This window comes from Canis aureus, chromosome X (assembly GCF_053574225.1).
Source record: "Canis aureus isolate CA01 chromosome X, VMU_Caureus_v.1.0, whole genome shotgun sequence".
In the NCBI taxonomy this organism is placed as follows: Eukaryota; Metazoa; Chordata; class Mammalia; order Carnivora; family Canidae; genus Canis; species Canis aureus.
This window is the reverse complement of record NC_135649.1, coordinates 83,204,397-83,224,510: the sequence shown is the minus strand read 5'-3', so window position 1 is coordinate 83,224,510 and position 20,114 is coordinate 83,204,397. Positions and strand designations below refer to the sequence as shown.

The following is a 20,114-nucleotide window of genomic DNA, read 5'->3' as shown; positions in this document are numbered from 1 at the left end:
GGTCTGCATGATCAGGTTGATGTAAGTAGATCCCCACGCTATAGGGAAGTTGGGGTGAAAAGAAGTCAGATCCTCCTGTGTGCCCCATCCCTGACTGATGACTATTCAGACATACTGAACTGAGCAGCCCTGAGGATTCCTGGTGGCCTGCACCCTGGATGGGGAGAGATGTAGTAGAGCCAGTCTCCATACATGCCACCCACCATATGATGGAGGTTGGGCACCTTCCCACCAGAGCTTCAAAGAACAGGGTGGGGGAAGACTGCTTCCACAAATCCAGGCCTAGCTTATGCCCCTCCAGGCTGCACAGTGGGGTAGGGAATAAAAGAGGACATGTGAGTGGCAAGCTGGCCTGAGGAAAGTCTAATGTCTCTGCCATCCAGCTGCCATCATCACCCATCATTAGCTCTGTCTTCTTCCTGGCCTCTTAAGTCCTGTTCTTTCTGTCCCTGACAAAAATAGCCTCTATACAGCTACAGTACAGCCAGGAGTTGTGATATTTGCCCTACTAGAGATCAGTAACTAATGAGAAAATATAGTTATTAACATAGTACTGCATCAGTACAGGTATAAAGAAAGTGATAAATGGACTGGCACAGAGTCCAGAACTTGCCCCCATAAATACATGAGATTTTAGTATATGACAGAGGTGGCATAACAGATCAGTGGGAAAAAAAGGAAACACATGAAACTGGATCTCAACCTACTCCATATTGTATATGAAAATCAATTCCAGGGGTGCCTGGGTGGTTCAGTGGTTGAGTGTCTGTCTTCAGCTCAGGGCGTGATCCTGGAGTCCTGTCCCACATCGAGCTCCCTACATGAAGCCTGCTTCTCCCTCTGCCTTTGCCTCTGTCTCTGCCTCTCTCTCTGTGTCTCTCATAGATAGATAGATAGATAGATAGATAGATAGATAGAATCTTTAAAAAGAAAGAAAAACAATTCCAAAGAACACATGTAATAAAGACATTTGTAGGAGCACCACTTGTTTTGCCACGTTTAGTGTTAACTTAAGTGGATGGATGTGACAGCTGTTCTATAGGGCACGTAGAGAAGTGTTAAAGCACTCATGTAATAAAGATGTTTGTTAGAGTGCTAAAACAAGAGAAAAAATCCATTTCAGATAAAGAATTTAAATGTCAAAAACAAAGCTTGGCAGTTTTATCATGCACTAAATTTCCATATGCACATGAATCTATATCTGGACTTTTAATTTTTCTTTAGTCTGTCAGACTGTTTATTCATGTGTCAGCATCATATTGTTTAAATGAGGAAACCAGGGATCCCTGGGTGGCGCAGTGGTTTGGTGCCTGCCTTTGGCCCAGGGCGCGATCCTGGAGACCCGGGATCGAGTCCCGTGTCAGGCTTCCTGCATGGAGCCAGCTTCTCCCTCTGCCTGTGTCTCTGCCTCTCTCTCTCTCTCTCTCTCTCTCTCTGTGACTATCATAAATAAAAAAAAAATTAGGAAACCAGGGCTCCTGGGTGGCTCAGTCGGTTAAGTGTCTTCCTTTGTCTCAGGTCACGGTCTCAGGGTCCTGGAATAGAGCCCCATGGCAGGCTCCCTGCTCAGTGGGGAGTCTGCTTCTCCCTCTGCCTCTGCTCCTCTCCCCAGCTGGTGTTCTCTCTCTTTCACTTGTTCTCTCTCTCAAGTAAATAAATAAAATCTTTTAAAATAAATACATACCTACATACATACATCATACTTAAAATTAGAAAACCTTCATAAAATGTTTGCTTGCAGAAGCATTAGACTCCCTATAGGTTGTTAGGGCTAACTGCCCACCCCTCTATCAGAGCTGGTGTTTTTTGTAATGGATATTCTTGCATGTTTGCATTTCCATGTGAAGCTTACTATTAACCTCTATCAGTTGCAGATAAAAGCTTATATATTTTTGGGGATCACATTGCATTTATAAATTAAGACTTGAGAAGAGAAATTGACATCTTGTTGACTTTATCATGACATATCCTTTTTCGTTATCACAAATGGGGTTTTCTCTTTTATTACACATTATATCTGGTTCTTTGTATATATGAAAACTAATTTCTATATGTTGATTATCTATTCTGCTATATTACTGAATTCTTTATTATTTGAATTAGCTTTATTATTGGTTCTATTGGGAATTTCCAGGTATACTATTGATATTATCTTAAATAGAGATATTTTTGTGTCTTTTTTCCTCATTCTTACATCTATAATTATTTTCCCTAGTCTAACTGCATTGGTCTAATACCTCCAAGTACAGAGTTGAAAAGGAGTGGAGAAAAGCAGTGGAGAAACAAGGGCATTGCCTTGTTTCTGATCTTATTGAAAATGCCTTCTATGTTGTTCCATTAAATAGATGATAACTTTAGGATCAAGGTATACAAATTTCATCATGTTAAGAAGTTATTAGTTGATTTCTATTTTTGAATAGTTGTATCAGAATTCTGCCAAAGTCTTTTTTTTTATTTATTCGGCGGGGGGGCAGAGACACAGGCGGAGGGAGAAGCAGGCTCCATGCAGGGAGCCCGATGTGGGACTCGATCCCGGGTCTCCAGGATCAGGCCCTGGGCTGAAGGCGGCGCTAAACCACTGCGCCACCGGGGCTGCCCTCTGCCAAAGTCTTTAAAAATATCTATGGAGGGGATCCCTGGGTGGCGCAGCGGTTTGGCGCCTGCCTTTGGCCCAGGGCGCGACCCTGGAGACCCGGGATTGAATCCCACGTCGGGCTCCCGGTGCATGGAGCCTGCTTCTCCCTCTGCCTGTGTCTCTGCCTCTCTCTCTCTCTCTCTCTCTCTCTGTGACTATCATAAATAAAACAAAATAAAAAAATAAAAAAAATAAAAATATCTATGGAAATGATCATATGATTTTCTCCTTAGATTTATTAATATGTTGTATTATATTAACATATTACCTATAAAGAACCATCCTTGCATTCCCAGAAGGAAACTCACTTACTTGGTCATGCTACATAATTTTCTTAACATAGTTTTGAATTCATTTGATTTTTTTTGTATATTTTTTATTGGAGTTCGATTTGCCAACATATAGTATAACACCCAGTGCTCATCCCATCAAGTGCCCCCTTGGTGCCCATCACCCAGTCACCCCATTCCCCCCCACCCACCTCCCCTTCCACTACCCCTTGTTAGTTTCCCAGAGTTAGGAGTCTCTCATGTTCCGTCACCCTCTCTGATATTTCCAAAATTTCATTTAGGATTATTGCATTGCTATTCATGAGTGAAAATAATCCATGCTTTTTTGAGTGCAAGCAATGTTATAATTGCTTTAGAAAAAACAATGTGGAAGTTTCTTTTCATTTTCTATTCTCTGGAAAATTTATTTGGCAATGGGATTAACTGCTCTGTAAATTTGGAAAATTCTCCTCTGAAACCATCTGGGCCTGATGCTTTTTTTATGAGTACTTCCTTACTCACTTTATCTTTTGTTCTATGGAAACTGGTCTGTTAAGCTCTAATGAGGTCAATTTTGGGAAACAGTGTTGCTCTAGGAAATTATGTATTTCATCTAGGTTTTAAATTTTATCCATGTATGCCTCTCTATATTTTGACTTTTGGAATCATGCTAATATCTTGTATGAAAAAATATATAATTAAGTCATAGAAAGGGAAAAGACTAAAGTTTAATACAAAGGGAAACAAATATTTGAAGTAAAATGAATAATGTAATCATGCTGAATGAAAAATAAAATGAACTAAACAAAGAAACTTTTGAATACAGTACTTTGACTGTATATCCTCATCTAAAGACCTAAAAAGGGCCAACAGATATCAAGGTCTACCTTATTAAGTTTGTTTTTCATAGTGGTGTGGATGTTGAAATTCTAAAAATACATTCTGTGTATTGGGGGATTGAGCAAATGAGTAAACACACTGATGGTATTGGAGGCTAGGGTTCTCACTGTTATAGAAGAAAAATATAAGTATAGAAAGGGGGAAAGCTAGAAGAAGCCCTATGATGTGTTGGATTAGAATTAGAGGTTTCAGTATGAATACATGAAACTCCATATATATATAAATTTCTTAGCTCTATATAATGAGAGGGCCTAGAAGCAAAGATATTCCAGTATCAGTGAGTACATCTAGTTCCCACACCCTGGCTCTGAAACACTATTATCTTAGGGCTGGTGCTGGTGAAGAAGAAAATATGTCTGGAAGTGATGCCAGTGGAAATGCCAGAGAAATGGCCTATAAAAACTTCTCTTCCATAAAAGCAATGAGAATACTGACAAACCCTCAAAATTTATTTTTTCAGTACTCTAGAAATTGACCAAAGGTTTATAACAATTCAGGAAGCATGTATTCAAGAAAAATGGCTGAATCTCAATAAGAACAGTATGCTTTGTGGCATTTGAATTTTCCCTGTTTCCATCCCCTTCTCCCTACCTCCACAACAGCCTTGAAAATCAACATTCCTAGAGAACTATCTTTATTTGACCTGCTTGGCACTTTCCTAGAAAACTCCATTCACAAGGCTTGTCTATTTGATTTGACTCAGAGTTCACCTAGTGTGAACAGCTTTCCCTGGGGGTTCTTTTCAAAAACAATCAGTAGCAATTGTTTAACATAGGAAGCACTTGAGGCAGTGATTATAGTTAGGACAAACATTACAAGCTAACCGAAAAACCTAACAGGAAAAGTTGGGTAAGGAGATCTCCATAGGAGGCTTTGAAAAGCACTGACATATTACCAGGAATCTAGAAAACCACAAATATGCATAAGGCTGTGTGTATGCTCAGGATCTTTTGCTGACCTTGAGGCTCTGTAAAACCAGGAAGTAAAGTTTTAGGTAGCCTGCTAGGGTATTGAAGGCATGCCCCAACGTGTGCACAGGGCCCATCAGCAAAAGCTTGGAGACTTAATGGTTCTAGGTATTTAAAGAAATATCTGCCATTCATTACCTGACCACTAAGCTAATGAAGCAGAGGCTTCAGTGGCCATATAGGACAAAGAATACAACCTTTATGGAATTAGTTTAGGAATGTCACTTGAAAAAGAGCAAGAAAAATAAATCCTGGAATGGGGAACAGAATCTGATTTCCAGATTCTGCCATATAATATTATTTGCAATATTAAGTTTCCAACAGAAATGTATGAGACATGCAAAGAAACAATAAGGTATGACCCAAACAGAGAAAAATGAAGTAGCCAATAGACATTGTTCCTGAGGAAGCCCAGATATTGGACTTAGTAGACTATAAATTAGCTATTGAAAAAATATTTTTTAAAGATTTTATTTATTCATGAGAAACACAGAGACAGAGAGGCAGAGACACAGGCAGAGGGAGAAGCAGGCTCCCCACAAGGAGCCCGATGAGGGACTTGATTCCGGATCCCAGGATCATGCCCTGAGCTGAAGGCAGACGCTCAACCATTAAGCCACCCAGACGTCCTGAAAATATTTTCAAAGAACTAAAAGAAATCATGTCTAAAGAACTAATTGAAAGTATGAGAATGATATTCTAACAAATAGAGACTATCAATAAAGAGACAGAAATGATAAAATAGTAGTCCAGAACTGAAAAACACAACTGAAATAAAAAATTCACTAGAGGGGCTCAACCTTAGATTTGAACTGCCAGAGGAAAGAATCAATGAATTTAAAGGTAGGTCAACCAAGATAATCCATTGTGAGGAACCGAAAGAAAAAAAAATAAATAAATAGAGTTTCAGAGGCCTGTGAAACACTGTCAAACATATCAACACACACATAATGGGAATCTCAAAAGGAGAGAGTAGAGAGAAAGATGCAATAAAAAATACTGAAAGGAATAATGGTTTAAAATCTCCTAAATTTGATGGAAAATATTAATCTATACATCTAGGAAACTCACTGAACTTAAAATAGGATAAACCCATAGAGATCTACATCTAGACACATCATAAACAAACATATGAAAGCCAAAGACAAAGAGAGAAACTTGAGAAAAGTAAAAGTAAAGGGACTCATCACATACAAAGGATCCTCAGTAAGATTAATGCTGATTTTTCATCAGAAACCTTGGAGGCTAGAAGGCAGTGGGACAACATATTCAAAGCACTGAAAGAAAAAGACCATCATGTAATAATTCTATATCCAGGGTACCTGAGTGCTGCAGTCAGTTAAACATCCAACTCTTAGTTTTGGCTCAGATCATGATCTCAGGGTTGTGAGATCAAGCCATGTGTCAGGCTCTACACTTAGCAAGGAGTCTGCTTGAGATTATCTCTCTCTCCCTCCCCCTGTGCCCCTCTCCACTGTGCTCATACACTCTCTCTGTCTCTGTGTCTCTCTAAAATAAATAAATAGGGGCATTTGGATGGCTCAGGTGGTTAAGTGCCTGCCTTTGGCTGAGGTCATGATCCTGGAGTCCTGGGATTGAGCACCACATCAGGCTCCCTGCTCAGCAGGGAGTCTGCTTCTCCTTCTGCTTCTCACCTCACTCAGGTGCTTGCTGTGTCTCTCTCAAATAAATAAATAACATCTTAATTTTTTAAAAATGTCCTTCTTTATCTCTAGTAACAATTTCTGTTTTAAAGTCTGTTTTATCTGATGTTATTATAGCCAACTCTCTTTCGGATACTGTATGCATGGCTAATCTTTTTCCATCCATTACTTTCAACTTATTTGCCTTTGAATCTAAAGTGTGTCTCTTATAGACAGCATATAATTAATCAATTCTGTCTATATCTGCCTTTTATTTATTTATTTTTAAGATTTTATTTATTTATTCATGAGAGACACAAAGAGAGAGACAGACAGACAGAGACATATGCAGAGACAGAAGCAGGCTCCATGCCGGGAGCTGATGTGGGACTCGATCCTGGGACTCCAGGATCACGCCCTGGGCTGAAGGCAGGCGCTCAACCGCTGAGCCACCCAGGGGTCCCTATATCTGCCTTTTATGCTTAATATTTAATTTAGTAATTCAATATTTTCTAAAGATTTATTTATTTAAAGATTTTATTTATTTATTTGAGAGAGAGAGAGAGCACAAGTGGAAGGAAGGGCAGAGGGAGAGGGAGAAGCAGACTCCCTACTGAGCAGGGAGCCCAATTGACATGGGGCATTTTAAATGGATAAAAAGGTTAATTTATCAAGAAGATATAATAATGATAAACACATATGTACCTGAAGAACAGAGCCCCAAAATAAATGAAACAAAAAGATAGAACTGAAGGGAGAAATAAAGAATTCTATGATAATAGCTGGAGACTTCAATACCTCACTTTCAAGGATAGAGAAAAAAACTAGACAGAGGATCAACAAAGAAAGAGAAGACTTGAATATCACTATAAACCAACTAAACTTAACAGACATATATAGAACAGTCTACTCTATGACAGCAGAATATACATTCTCCTCAAGGGCACAAAGCCAGAAAACAAGTCCCAAAAAATGTAAAAGTACTTAAATCATACAAAATATTTGTATTTTGGTTCTCTGACCACACCTGAATGAAATTAGAAACTATTAACAGGGGCAGCCTGGGTTCCTCAGTGGTTTAACACTGCCTTCAGCCCAGGGTGTGATCCTGGAGACCCGGGATCAAGTCCCATGTCAGGCTCCCAGCATGGAGCCTGCTTCTCCTTCTGCCTGTATCTCTGCCTCTCTCTCTCTCTCTGTGCCTCTCATGAATAAATACATAAAATCTTAAAAAAAGAGAAACTATCAACAGAAAAAAATTAGGTAATTTTGCAAATATGTGGAAAGCAAACAACGTGTTTCTAAACAACCAATGGGTCAAAGAAGAGATTGCTAGGTAAATTAGAAGATACTTTGAGATGAATGAGAAAAAAAACCCAACATATCTTTAAAAAAATTAAAGTGATGCTTATAGGAAATTTCATAGTTGTAAAAGTGTATATTTATTTATTTTTAAAGATTTTATTTATTTATTCTTGAGAGACACAGAGAGAGAGAGAGAGAGGCAGAGACACAGGCAGAGAGAGAAGCAGACTCCTCATGGGGAGCCCAATGTGGGATTCGACCCCAGGATCCCAGGATCATGATCTGAGCTGAAGGCAGATGTTCAACCACTGAACCACCCAGGTGCCCCTAAATGTGTATATTTAAAAAGAAGAGAGATATAAAATCAATAACCTATTCTTCCATTTTTCAGAAATTAGAAAAAGAAGAGCAAATTAATCCCAGAGCATGCAGAAGGAAAGAAGTAATAAAGATTAATATCTACTCTTGTCAAGCTATTCCAAAAAATAGAAGAGGAAGGAAAGCTTTCAAATTCATTCTATGAGGCCAGCATTACCCTGATACCAAAACCAGATAAAGACACTACAAAAAAGAAAACTACAGGTCAGTATCTCTGATGAACATAGATACATACATTCTTAACAAAATATTAGCAAACTGCATCTAACTATACATTTAAAAAATCATTTACCACAATCAAGTGGGATTTATTCCAGGGATGCAAGGTCGTTCAGCATTCACAAATCAATCAGTGTGATAAAAATCATATAATCATCTCAATAAATGCAGGAAAAGTATCTGACAGAGTACAATACCCATTCATGATAAAAATTCCTGGAAAAGTAGGTTTAGAGGGAACATACCTCAACATAATAAAGGCCATATGTGAAAAAACCCTAGCTAACCTACTCAATGGGGAAAAACTGAGAGCTTTTCCTCTAAGATCAGGAACAAGACAGGGATGTCTATTCTCACCATTTTTATTCAACATAGTATGGGAAGTTCTAGCCACAGTAATCAGACAAGAAAAAGAAATAAAAGGCATCCAAATTAGTAAGGAAGAAGTAAAACTTTCACTATTTGCAGATGAAATGATACTATATATAAAAAGCCCCAAAGACTCCACCAAAAAACTACTAGAACTGATAGCTAAATTCAGTAAAGTCAGAGGATACAAAATTAACATATAGAAATCTGCTGCAGGGATCCCTGGGTGGCACAGCGGTTTGGCGCCTGCCTTTGGCCCAGGGCGCGATCCTGGAGACCCGGGATCGAATCCCACGTCGGGCTCCCGGTGCATGGAGCCTGCTTCTCCCTCTGCCTGTGTCTCTGCCTCTCTCTCTCTCTCTGTGACTATCATAAATAAATAAAAAAAAAAAGAAATCTGCTGCATTTCTATATGCTAGCAATGAAGTAGCAGAAAGAGAAATTAAGAAACTAAGCAAAATTAACAATCATACTATAATTGCACCAAAAATAATAAAATACTTAGGAATAAACTTAACCAAGGAAGTGGAAGATCTGTACTCTGAAAACTAAAACATTGATGAAAAAAACTGAAAATGACGCAAACCAATGGAAAGATATTCCAGCTCATGGATTGGGAGAAGCAATATTGTTGGAATGTCCATACAACACAAAGCAATCTACAGATTTAATGTAATCCCTATCAAAATACCAACAGCATTTTTCACAGAACTAGAACAGATAATCTCAAATTTGTATAGAACCACAAAAGACCCTAAATTGCCAAATCAGTTTTGAAAAAGAAGAACAAAACTGATATCCCAGATTTGAAGACATACTGCAAACCTGTAGTAATCAAAATAGTATGGTACCAGAACAAAAACAGACACACAGATTAATGGAAAATAATAGAGTCCAGAAACAAATCTACACATATATGGTCAATTAACCTGTGAGAAAGGAGGCGAAAATATACAATGGGAAAAGACAATCTCTTCAACAAATGGTGCTGACAAAACTGGACAGCTACATGCAAAAGAATGAAACTGGATCACTTTCTTACATCATGCACAAAAATAAACTGAAAATGTATTAAAGACCTAAATGTGAGATCTGAAACCATAAAATTTCGAGAAGCAAACACTGGCAATAATTTCTTTGACATCAGCCATAGAAACACATCTCCTCAGGCAAGGGAAACAAAAGCAAAATTAAACTATTGGGACCATACCAAAATAAAAAGCTTTTGTACATCAAAAGAAATCATCAAGTAAACAAAAAGGAAACCTACTGAATGGGAGAAGATAATTTCAAGTGAATAGGGGTAAATCTCATAAGGGGTTTATATCCAACATATATAAAGAACTTATACAACTCAACACTAAAAAGCCCACAAATAATCCAATTAAAAACGGGCAGAGGACTTGAATAGACATTTCCCCAAAGAAAACATAGAGATGGCCAACAGGCACATGAAAAGATGCTTAACATCACTAACCATCAGGGAAATGCAAATTAAAACCAGAATGAGATATCACTTTACACCTGTCAGAATGGCTAAAATAAAAAAACAAGAAATAATAAGTGTTGGCAAGGATGTGGAGAAAAAAGGAACCCTCATGCACTGTTGGTGGGCATGCAAATTGGTGCAGTCACTATGGAAAATAGTATGGAGGTTCTTCAAAAAAAATAGAATTATCATGTGGTCCAGTAATTCCACTACAGGGTATTTTCCCAAAGAAAATGAAAACGCTAATTAAAAAAGATATATGTACCCCTATGTTTACTGCAGCATTGTTTACAATAGCCAAAATATGAAAGCAACCTAAGTGTCTATAGATAGGTGAATGGATAAAGAAGACGTGGTATGTATTCACAATAGAATATTACTCAGCTATAGAAAAGAATGAAATCTTGCCATTTGCAACAACATGGACAGAGCTAGAGGGGATAATACTAAATGAAATAAGTCAGAGAAAGACATCATATGATTTCTTTCATATGTGGGATTTAAGAAACAAAATAGATGAATATAGGGGAAGGGAGGGAAAAATAAAATAAGATGAAATCAGAGAGAGAGACAAACCATAAGAGACTCTTAACTCTAGGAAACAAACTGAGGGGTGCTGGAGGGGTGCGTAGGGGCATGGGGTAACTGGGTGATGAGCATAAAGAGGGCAATTGATATAATGAGCACCGGGTGTTATATGCAAGTGTTGAATCACTAAACTCTACCTCTGAAACTAATAATACACTATATGTTCATTAGTGGATTTTAAATTAAAGCAAGAAACAAAGAATAAAAGAAACAAACGAAAAAAACCCTAGACTCTCTTTTTAAAGATTTCATTTATTTATTCATGAGAGACATAGAGAGAGAGAGGTAGAGACATATGCAGAGGGAGAAGTAGGCTCCGTACAGGGAGCCCAATGTAGGACTTGATCCTGGGACTCAAGGATCACACTCTGAGCTGAAAGGCTGTTGCTCAACCACTGAGCCACCCAGGCATCTCAAAACCCTAGACTCTTTTTTTTTAATTTTTAAAGATTTATTTATTTATTTATGATAGACATAGAGAGAGAGAGGCAGAGACACAGGAGGAGGGAGAAGCAGGCTCTGTGCAGGGAGCCCAACGTGGGACTCGATCCTGCGACTCCAGGATCGTGCCCTGGGCCAAAGGCAGGCGCTAAACCACTGAGCCACCCAGGGATCCCCAAAACCCTAGACTCTTAAAATACAGAGAACAAACTAGTGGTTGCCAGAGAGGAGGTGGTTGGGGGGATGGACAAAATAGATAAAAGGAATTAAGAGTACACTTATCTTTGATAAGCACTGAGAGAGGTATAGAATTGTTGAATCATTATTTTGTACATCTGAAACTAACATATAACACTGTATGTTAGTTATACTTCAATAAAAAAAATAAGTAATAAAGATTAGAGTGAAAATAAATGAAATGAGAATAGAAAAACAATAGAGAAAAATCAATGATACCAAAAGTTGGTTCTTTGAAAAGATCAACGAAATTGACAAACCTTTAGATTAAGGAAAAACGAGAGAAAACTAATTATTAAAATAAAGAATAAAAGAGGGACATAGCTACTAACCTTACAGAAATGAAAAGAAATTTAAAAGAGTACTATGAACAATTGTATGCTAACAAATAAGAAAACCTAGGTGAAGGGGACAAATTCCTAGAATGACACAAACTACCAAAATTGACTCAAGAAGAACCAGAAGACCTGAATAATCTTATAATAAATGAAGAGATCAGATTAGTAATAATAATAGGGATGCATGGGTGGCTCATGGCCTTCATCTGCCTTCGGCTCAGGGCATGATCCTGGGGTCCTGGAATCAAGTCCTGAATTGGGTTCCCAGCAGGGATCCTGCTTCTCCTCTGCCTGTGTCTCTGCCTCTCTCTCTGTATCTCTCATGAATAAATAAATAAATAAAATATTTTTTAAAAAGATTAGTAATAATAATTTAAAAAAATCCTACAAGAGGGCAGCCCGGGTGGCTCGGCAGTTTAGTGCCACCTTCAGCCCATGGCGTGATCCTGAAGACCCTGCATGGAGCCTGCTTCTCCCTCTGCCTGTGTCTCTGCCTCTCTCTCTCTCTCTCTCTCTCCTCCCTCTGCCTGTGTCCCTCTGCCTCTCTCTGCCTCTCTCTGTCTCATGAATAAATAAACTAAATCTTTAAAAAAAATAAAAAATAAAAATCCTACAAGAAATGCCCAGGACTAGACATCATGTCTTTACCAGTGCATTCTACAAATATTTAAAAAGAATTAACGCTAATCTTTCACAGCTCCTCCCCAAAATAGAAGAGAAGGGACCACTATCCATCTCATTCTGTGAAGCTACTATCACCCTGATACCAAAACCAGACAATGACATTATAAGAAAACAATAGATCAATATCCTTCATGATTACAGATTCCATAATTCTCAACAAAATCTAAAAAAACAGAATCCTAAAAAGATTATACACCAGACCAAGTGAGAGTTGGTCCAGTTATGCAAATGTGGCTCAATTCTCATGGAACTTAAGTAATGTAATATACCATATTCATAGTATAAAGGAAAAAAAACCCCACATGATCATATCAATAAATAAGGAAAAAACACTTGACAAAGTTCAACATCCTTTCATGATAAAAACACTCAACAAATTTAGAATAGAGGGGAACTCTGTTAACACTTAGGGAGCAGTTAATATATGCCAGATGCACTGTTCTAACCACTTCACATTCATTAAATAATTTAATTCTCACACCAACTCTGAGGCAGGAACTATTATTACCCACATTTTGTAGATGGATAAACTGGGGCACAGATCACTAAGTAACATTTCCTTTTTTTTTTTTTTTAAAGATTTTTTATTTATTTATTGAGACAGAGAGAGAGAGGCAGAGACACAGGGAGAGGGAGAAGCAGGCTCCATGCAGAGAGCCCGACGTGGGACTCGATCCTGGGTCTCCAGGATCACAGCCCGGGCCAAAGGCGGTGCTAAACCGCTGCGCCACCAGGGCTGCCCACTAAGTATCATTTCCTATGTTAGGAAGCTAATAAGTTGTAGATCTAAGATTCCAATATAGAAACGCTAGCTAGAGTCCATGCTCTCAACCACAACCAGCTATACTGTCTCTCAAAGAATGTGGAATAATAATAATGATGGTAAACAAATTGGGTTTCCTAAGAACTAATGATTTGATGTTCATCTGTAAGTAAACTTAATTCATAATACTGTTAACTTAAATCAGTGACCATAATTTGTAATGCTGGTAATAATTTTTAATATTAATACCAATGTTTATTTGACCAAGATGGTAACTTTGGGTCGACATTGACATTTAACTGTAATTTAATTCACAAAAGTGGTGATGATTATTTATATAAGCAAATAGAATTTATAACATTGTTAAACATTTATAAAATTAGTTGTAAAATTTGATGGCATCAATAATGGTGATTCAATTTCTATTTGCAACTAAAATTTGATTCATAACTATGGAACTCATTAATTTATATTAATAATTATAACTTTAATATTAGCAATCATTCATAATGTAAACTGGAATGTTAACCATATTAATGATGATTTCTATTAGAAACTATAAGATATTTCAAAATATAGGTACTTATAATTTATATTAGTAAACTTAATTTGTAACATTGGCAATAATTTACAATAATATTTTACAATGTACTAATGGTTTAATTTCTTATATGAAAATCTTAATTTGTGGGACGCCTGGGTGGCTCAGTGGTTGAGCGCCTCCCTTCGGCCCAGGGTGTGATCCTGGAGTTGTGGGACTGAGTCCCGCATTGGGCTCCCTGCATGGAGCCTGCTTCTCTCTCTGCCTGTGTCTCTGCCTCTCTCTCTGTCATGAATAAATAAATAAAATCATTTAAAAAAATAAAGAAAATCTTAATTTGTAACACTGGTAATGAATTGTAATTATTAGTTATAATATTTGATGATATTAGTAATGATAATGTAACCTTTATTAAGTATAATATAATTCAAAACAGACTTATAATTTATATTAGAGCATAATTTGTAATACTGATAATAATTTGTAATAGTTATAATCTTCAAAGACACTAGTCATGCTTATTCAATTTCTGTTGGGAACTGCAATTTGATTCATAACAGTAGTACTCATAATTTACATCAATAAGAGTAATTTGTAGTATTAGTGATAAGTTGTAATATTAGTGATTTTATTTTATAATAATAGTAAGTAACAATTCAATGGCTATTGGCAAACAATTTAATTTATAACATCACTACTGATCATCTTTATTGCCAATCCTCACTTGCAACATTGGTAAGAAGGCTGTTTGCTAATATCAGTAACAATGACTTGATTTCTATATGTAACATGATCTGGTTCATTACATTAGATCTGTTCATCTACACAAGAAGTTGATTGTTAATAATGGTGAGAAAAGATATGATAAGAAACAGGATCACTGATTTAAATCACACTTGCAAGCACATAAGTAAATTCATGGTATTAATAAGCCCTGTCACGAAGCAATTTCACCCTTCACATGCACACACTGGCTGCACTCTCTGACAGCATGCCAATGGCAATAATGTCACAGTCTGCATGATGCTGTCCCCCCTTGCCCATCCTCCTTCCCCCAGACTCACCATCTCTTTGTGATTGGGGTAGAAAGTCTGATCGATAAGAGGGAATTCCTCTGTCCCCAGTTTCTTGTGCAGTCGAACCATCTGGGCGAACTATGAGAGCCAGGAGAGATGGGTGAGCAAATCCTTCACCTGGATGGAGTCTCCAAGCTGGGATTCCAAGCTTCAAACTTTCTCAGTTTCCCCAAATCACAGTGATTCTGATCTCCCACGTGCACACATGCATGAGACAGTCCCTCCACCAGTAGCACTCTTCCTGTCACTTACCACCCAGGGCTTGTCACAGAAGTTGTAGACAGAATGCAAAGAGTTGACACTGGGGATGCCAGCATACTGCAGCCCAATGACCAAACTGCGGTAGTCTCCGTTCCGTGCCATGCTGAAAGCGTGCTGGCGGATCAGCACAAAGTCCGGCTTCAGAGACCTGGCATGGTAGGGGGAGAAGTGTCCAGGATACTACTCCCCCCAAAGCTCCCCACCACCCTGAGAACAAAAACCAACTTTCTAAGTCTTCACGGCTCCTAGAAATTGCAAAGTGGCTGCTTACCTCAACACATATGCACCGGCTATGTCCTCCAGTGCCAGCACCCTTTCTACACCTCCCCCATCTGGTGACCCCCTGGAAGCCTTTCCTACCTGTTTCTCGCCTTGCCCAGGTCAGCTAGCAGCTTGACCCCTCAGCTCTGACGGCTCCCTGATCATAATCTCTCAGACTATTAGCTGTCCTCAAAGGCTGCGGCCCAGAATAAATTCCAGCCTCAGGGCCTCTACACTGTGGCCAGGAGAGATGGGTGAGCAAACAGCCTCAGGGCTGTTTCCTGTGCCTGGAACATTCCCCCCCTCCCCCCAACCTGGATATCCACACATAGCTCTCTTTCACCTCCTTCAGTTCTTTTCTCAAGTGTCTCTCACAGACGCAATAGGTACTCCATAAATACCTATTGAATGTAAAATGCTGAGAGCAGCACCTGGCATACAGTAGATGTTCAAGAAACATTTGCTGACTTAATAACTAAGAAGTTTGGCTCGTGGTCTGCTAGGATCCTTGGCTCTGCAGAAGGAAGCTATCGTCCCACATTCTGTATCTAATTTTTTTTTTAATTGACATATAACATTGTGTAAGTTTAAGGCATTAAACAGGTCAATTTGACACACTTAATATATTGTAATAGGATTGCCAATATAGCATTATTTAGCACTTCTATCACATCACATAATAATCATTTCCTTTTGGTGGTGGGAATAATGAAGGTCTGGTCTCTTAGTAAGTTTGATAATTATGATACAATATTGTTATCTATATTCATTATACTGTGCATTAATGCTCCAGGACTTATTTCTCTACCAGTTACAAGTTTATGCCCTTAAACATCTCTCCTAGTCTACCACTCCTCAGCCTCTGGTAACCACTGCTTTAGTCTCTGGTTTTACGAATTTGGCCTTTTTTCGATTGCATAGACAGGATACAGTACTTGTCTTTCTCTGGCTGATTCATCTTACTTAGCATAGTGTCCTCAAGGTCCATTCACATTGGTGCAAATGGCAGGTTTCCTTCTCTCTCGTGGCTGGATAATATTTCATAGTATATGCATACCGCATCTTCTTTATCCATTCATTCACTAATGGGTTCTTAAGTTGTTTCCATAACTTGGCTACTGTAATACACCTAATTTCTGGCTCACAGAGGGATGGGTATGGGGTGGTGGTGGGGGGACTCACTCTCAGCTCTAAGGGAGTCCTTATGCCTCTTCCATAACACCAAGTTAACCTTTTTATACTTACCGCATGACCTTTACCCCATTTCGAAGAACTTCCATGTCCACAGAGAATCCACCATTGGCATGAGCCACGAGGTTGAGATCCGAGAATTCAGCCTAGGAAGGTGAAAAAATCAGTGATTTATCCACATCCCACAAAGATGACCAACTAGTTTTCAGTCTGGACAGCTGACCCCCAGGTCCATCTACCCCAACTAACCTGTTCTACTTTAATGTCAATTTCTCCATGGATCTTTTTCCCTTTGAAGTATTTTGCCCTGGAGAGGAAAAGCAGAGCACATCCATCAATCTCATGAAGACACACCCCAGGCCAGTCCTTTAACCCTTTTGCCCCTTCAGAGCCATAAAATGCTTCGTGATGGTTGAAACGCTTTGAGAAGCTCCACAGTGCTTTGTGCTTTGCGTACAATGAAGTCTGTTGTAATCCTCATGAAGGTGTGTCAATGTCAAAGGACATTGTGAACTCTAAAAGAAGTCCTTAAACCACAGATGGCAGGCAGGCATTCCCCAGAGTCTGGTCAGCTCATCCCACTGCTACCATAAATGTTTTTGAAAAGCTTTGCAAAATGAGGGAGTGCTTCATAAGCTGTAACGTACTTTGAAATTGCATGGAGGTTCGTAAATGGCAAAAAACCCCAAAAACCAAAAACCAAACACCTTAGAGAATACATATATATGAAGTGTGCCCCAATATTTCTCAGTGTCTGTGTCTGCTCATGTGGCCTGAAGCATCTCTCTGCTCTCTGGCCTTTTCCCATGGAGCATCACATTTGCCACATGTAGCTGTGTGCCCCAAGAACACAACTGTGGGTGGGCAGCTATATAAAAGAGGAGGAGCAGATTGAGGGGTGCAGGCTGGCAGTGGTTCTATAGAAGCCAGAGCCATCAATGATGGGGACCAGGGGTGGGGGATGCAGCTGAGGGCAAGGGGAAGCCATAGGAGGGAAGAGGGGTAGGAACAGCAGTAGATGCAGCATGAACTGCCATGTCACTATCCCTGGGCCCAACCCCAGCTGGGCTTGGTTTCCAGTGGTGTCCTTCCCCAGGCCCAGGATTTCTACCTGACAGGCTTCTCTACACACAGAAGCTCATCTCCAGTCAGGTTTCTCATACAAGAGGGGTGAGGAGAGGAACCACTCCCAGGGTTACCTACATGCACAAAGTAAGGGTCTCTGACACATCCGCACAGCACAAAGGGGCCCTAGTGACTTCACTGATGAACCCCAAAGACTCCAAGCACAGTCATTTTCTCCTTTTCCTCTCTCTCCCTCCCTCCCCCTCCTCCTTCCCTACCCCTCCACACACACACACACACACACACACACACACGCACTCCATTACTGATACTGTCTGCACACAAGTGTTGGAAGAGAATTTCTCTGAGACCTGCACATTTTTCATGTATAAAATAGTGACGAATGTAGACTGTGTCACTGTATTTCAAACTTTTTTGACCACAAGTGTAGTGAATACTGTGGCACTCTGCTCAGATGTCTTCTTCAGGGCTAATGCACCCAGATATCAGCTGTTGACAGCTCATGGCTATGTCCCACTGGGAACTGTCTTGTCATGGGGAACTGCCTTGGACAAGATTATATCTACTTTAGCAGCCCACGTCTTATATCTGGCCCATGAGTGAGTACAAAGGCTGGCCCCTTTGCCTCAGTACAGGCTGACTCAGAAGGACCATACCACTGCCCTAGGATCAGCTGAGGCCTCTGATGCAGCTGCATCATGGACCAGTTTCTCCCTCTGCCTGACCCTGCCCTCCTTACAGGCATTGATCCTAAAGGCACTCCCCAGTAAGCCTCCTGCATACAAATACCTGCCTCAAAATCTATTTCCAGAGAACCCAACCTAAAACAGTGCCAGAGATGTCAAACTACAAAAAAAGACTCTAATGCCATTTTGGAATTGGGTCACTCAGCAGCCAGCAGGCAATGAGGAACCATCGTCTGTGGGGGTGGAGCACAGATAGCCCTTAACATGCTGTAGCAACATAAAGCACTTGGCAGCAGGTCTGGGCTGTGGTGCCAGCAGGATGCCACTTGAACTATATGATCTGGCAGATTCCATGATACTGGATGTGTCAGTAGTGGGAAGAGGCACAGTGTCGAGTGTATTTTCATGAGTGTGAGAATTATAGTGTGGGCCCTTGGCGTTTGGGGGTAGCAGTAACTTTTACTGATGGTGAATTCTAATGAGATACTGATAGAAGGGAATGCACCAGTTGGTGAAATATCCCTGGCACTTGGGAGGTGTGAGGGAAATGGTAAGCAGACCTGGGTGACTATTTGTTAAACACCATTGGTTAGCTGAAGAAAGATCTGACATGTTCAGGGTGAGTAATCACTAATTCAAAGCAAAATGAGAAAGCCAGAGGACCCCCTTGGATACATTTAAGGAAATACCAATCTTCTACAACTGGAGGGCAGACAGAGGGGAGAACTAGGGGCTTAGGGCATAATCATAAGTGTAACAAAACTTTGGAGAACGTTGAATTCTCAGGCCTAGCACATCTCCTATGCCATGGTCAGAGCCCTAATAGGACAAGAGTGAAGCCCTTAGACTTGGGATGGGGATATCTGGGAAGATGTATGTAACACCTCGAACTTGTTGATTCACCTGAATCCACTGGGCCTGCAGAAGTAGTCCACTTCTCCTTGTTAGAGTATAGACCTTCCCTCTGCCTGAAGATAATACAGAGGCCCTGAAGGAAGCAGATGCCTTATAAAATAATGCTTGCCCCTTTCAGAATCTACCCCCTTCCCCTCTTAGCAAACAGATCAATATGCAGGGTCAAATCCTAGAATACCTAACTGGAGAGGTTCTAAGCTTGCAAAGGAAGGAAAGAAATACACAAAAGCTGAAAGACCTGGCCAATATGTACGGACAGGAGCTGTCAAAGTATGCATGAAACTGAGTCCTAAGGACAATGGGCCAAAGAGGTGGAACATGAAGTTGATGTTGCCGATATACTGTGAGATGACTTGTGGAAGCCTGGAGCAAACAATGGTCAATACCAAGTGAAACAGAAATGCCAAATCTTCCATGGCAGACTGTGGAAGAAAGGATCAAAGGACTCAAAGAAACAGACATGTTAGAGAAGATATACTAGGTGAGTCTAGAAAACTCATCAGCTGATCATATTCTATGGGAAGGTCCAGAGGATATACCCCACTTACAAAATCAATAAGGAATATGCTGGTAAGTGTGGAACCAGCCATAACAAGAAGCACAGTAGTGGTAAAGTGATAAATGAAGTCCTGTCCCAGGTTCTGCTCAAAATGGGTCCATTGGGTCCACAGGTTCACCCAGTGGTCACTTCCCCCATTCACAAATGTATAATTAAAATGGACATATCTGGGGGTGCCTGGGTAGCTCAGTTGGTTAAGCATCTGCCTTTTTTAAAAAAAGAAATGAGAAGCAGACAAGGAGATTAATTTCATTGATATCTTTTCCTTTCTTTTTTTTTTAAAGATTATATTTATTTATTCATGAGAGACAC

The 20,114-nt window shown here is 39.7% G+C and overlaps 1 protein-coding gene across 2 annotated transcripts in view; it reads right to left on the bottom strand.

Moving 5' to 3' along the window:
* Window positions 1-20,114, bottom strand: part of SYN1 (synapsin I) — a 49,703-nt gene that overhangs the window by 21,171 nt on the left and 8,418 nt on the right. For both annotated transcript variants that reach the window (XM_077888446.1, XM_077888447.1), the window contains exons 2-5: window positions 16,806-16,863; window positions 16,611-16,702; window positions 15,096-15,252; window positions 14,832-14,921 (exon numbers count right to left, since the gene is read on the bottom strand). In XM_077888446.1, the coding sequence (XP_077744572.1) occupies window positions 14,832-14,921; window positions 15,096-15,252; window positions 16,611-16,702; window positions 16,806-16,863 (397 nt within the window). The remainder of the gene's footprint in view (window positions 1-14,831; window positions 14,922-15,095; window positions 15,253-16,610; window positions 16,703-16,805; window positions 16,864-20,114) is intronic.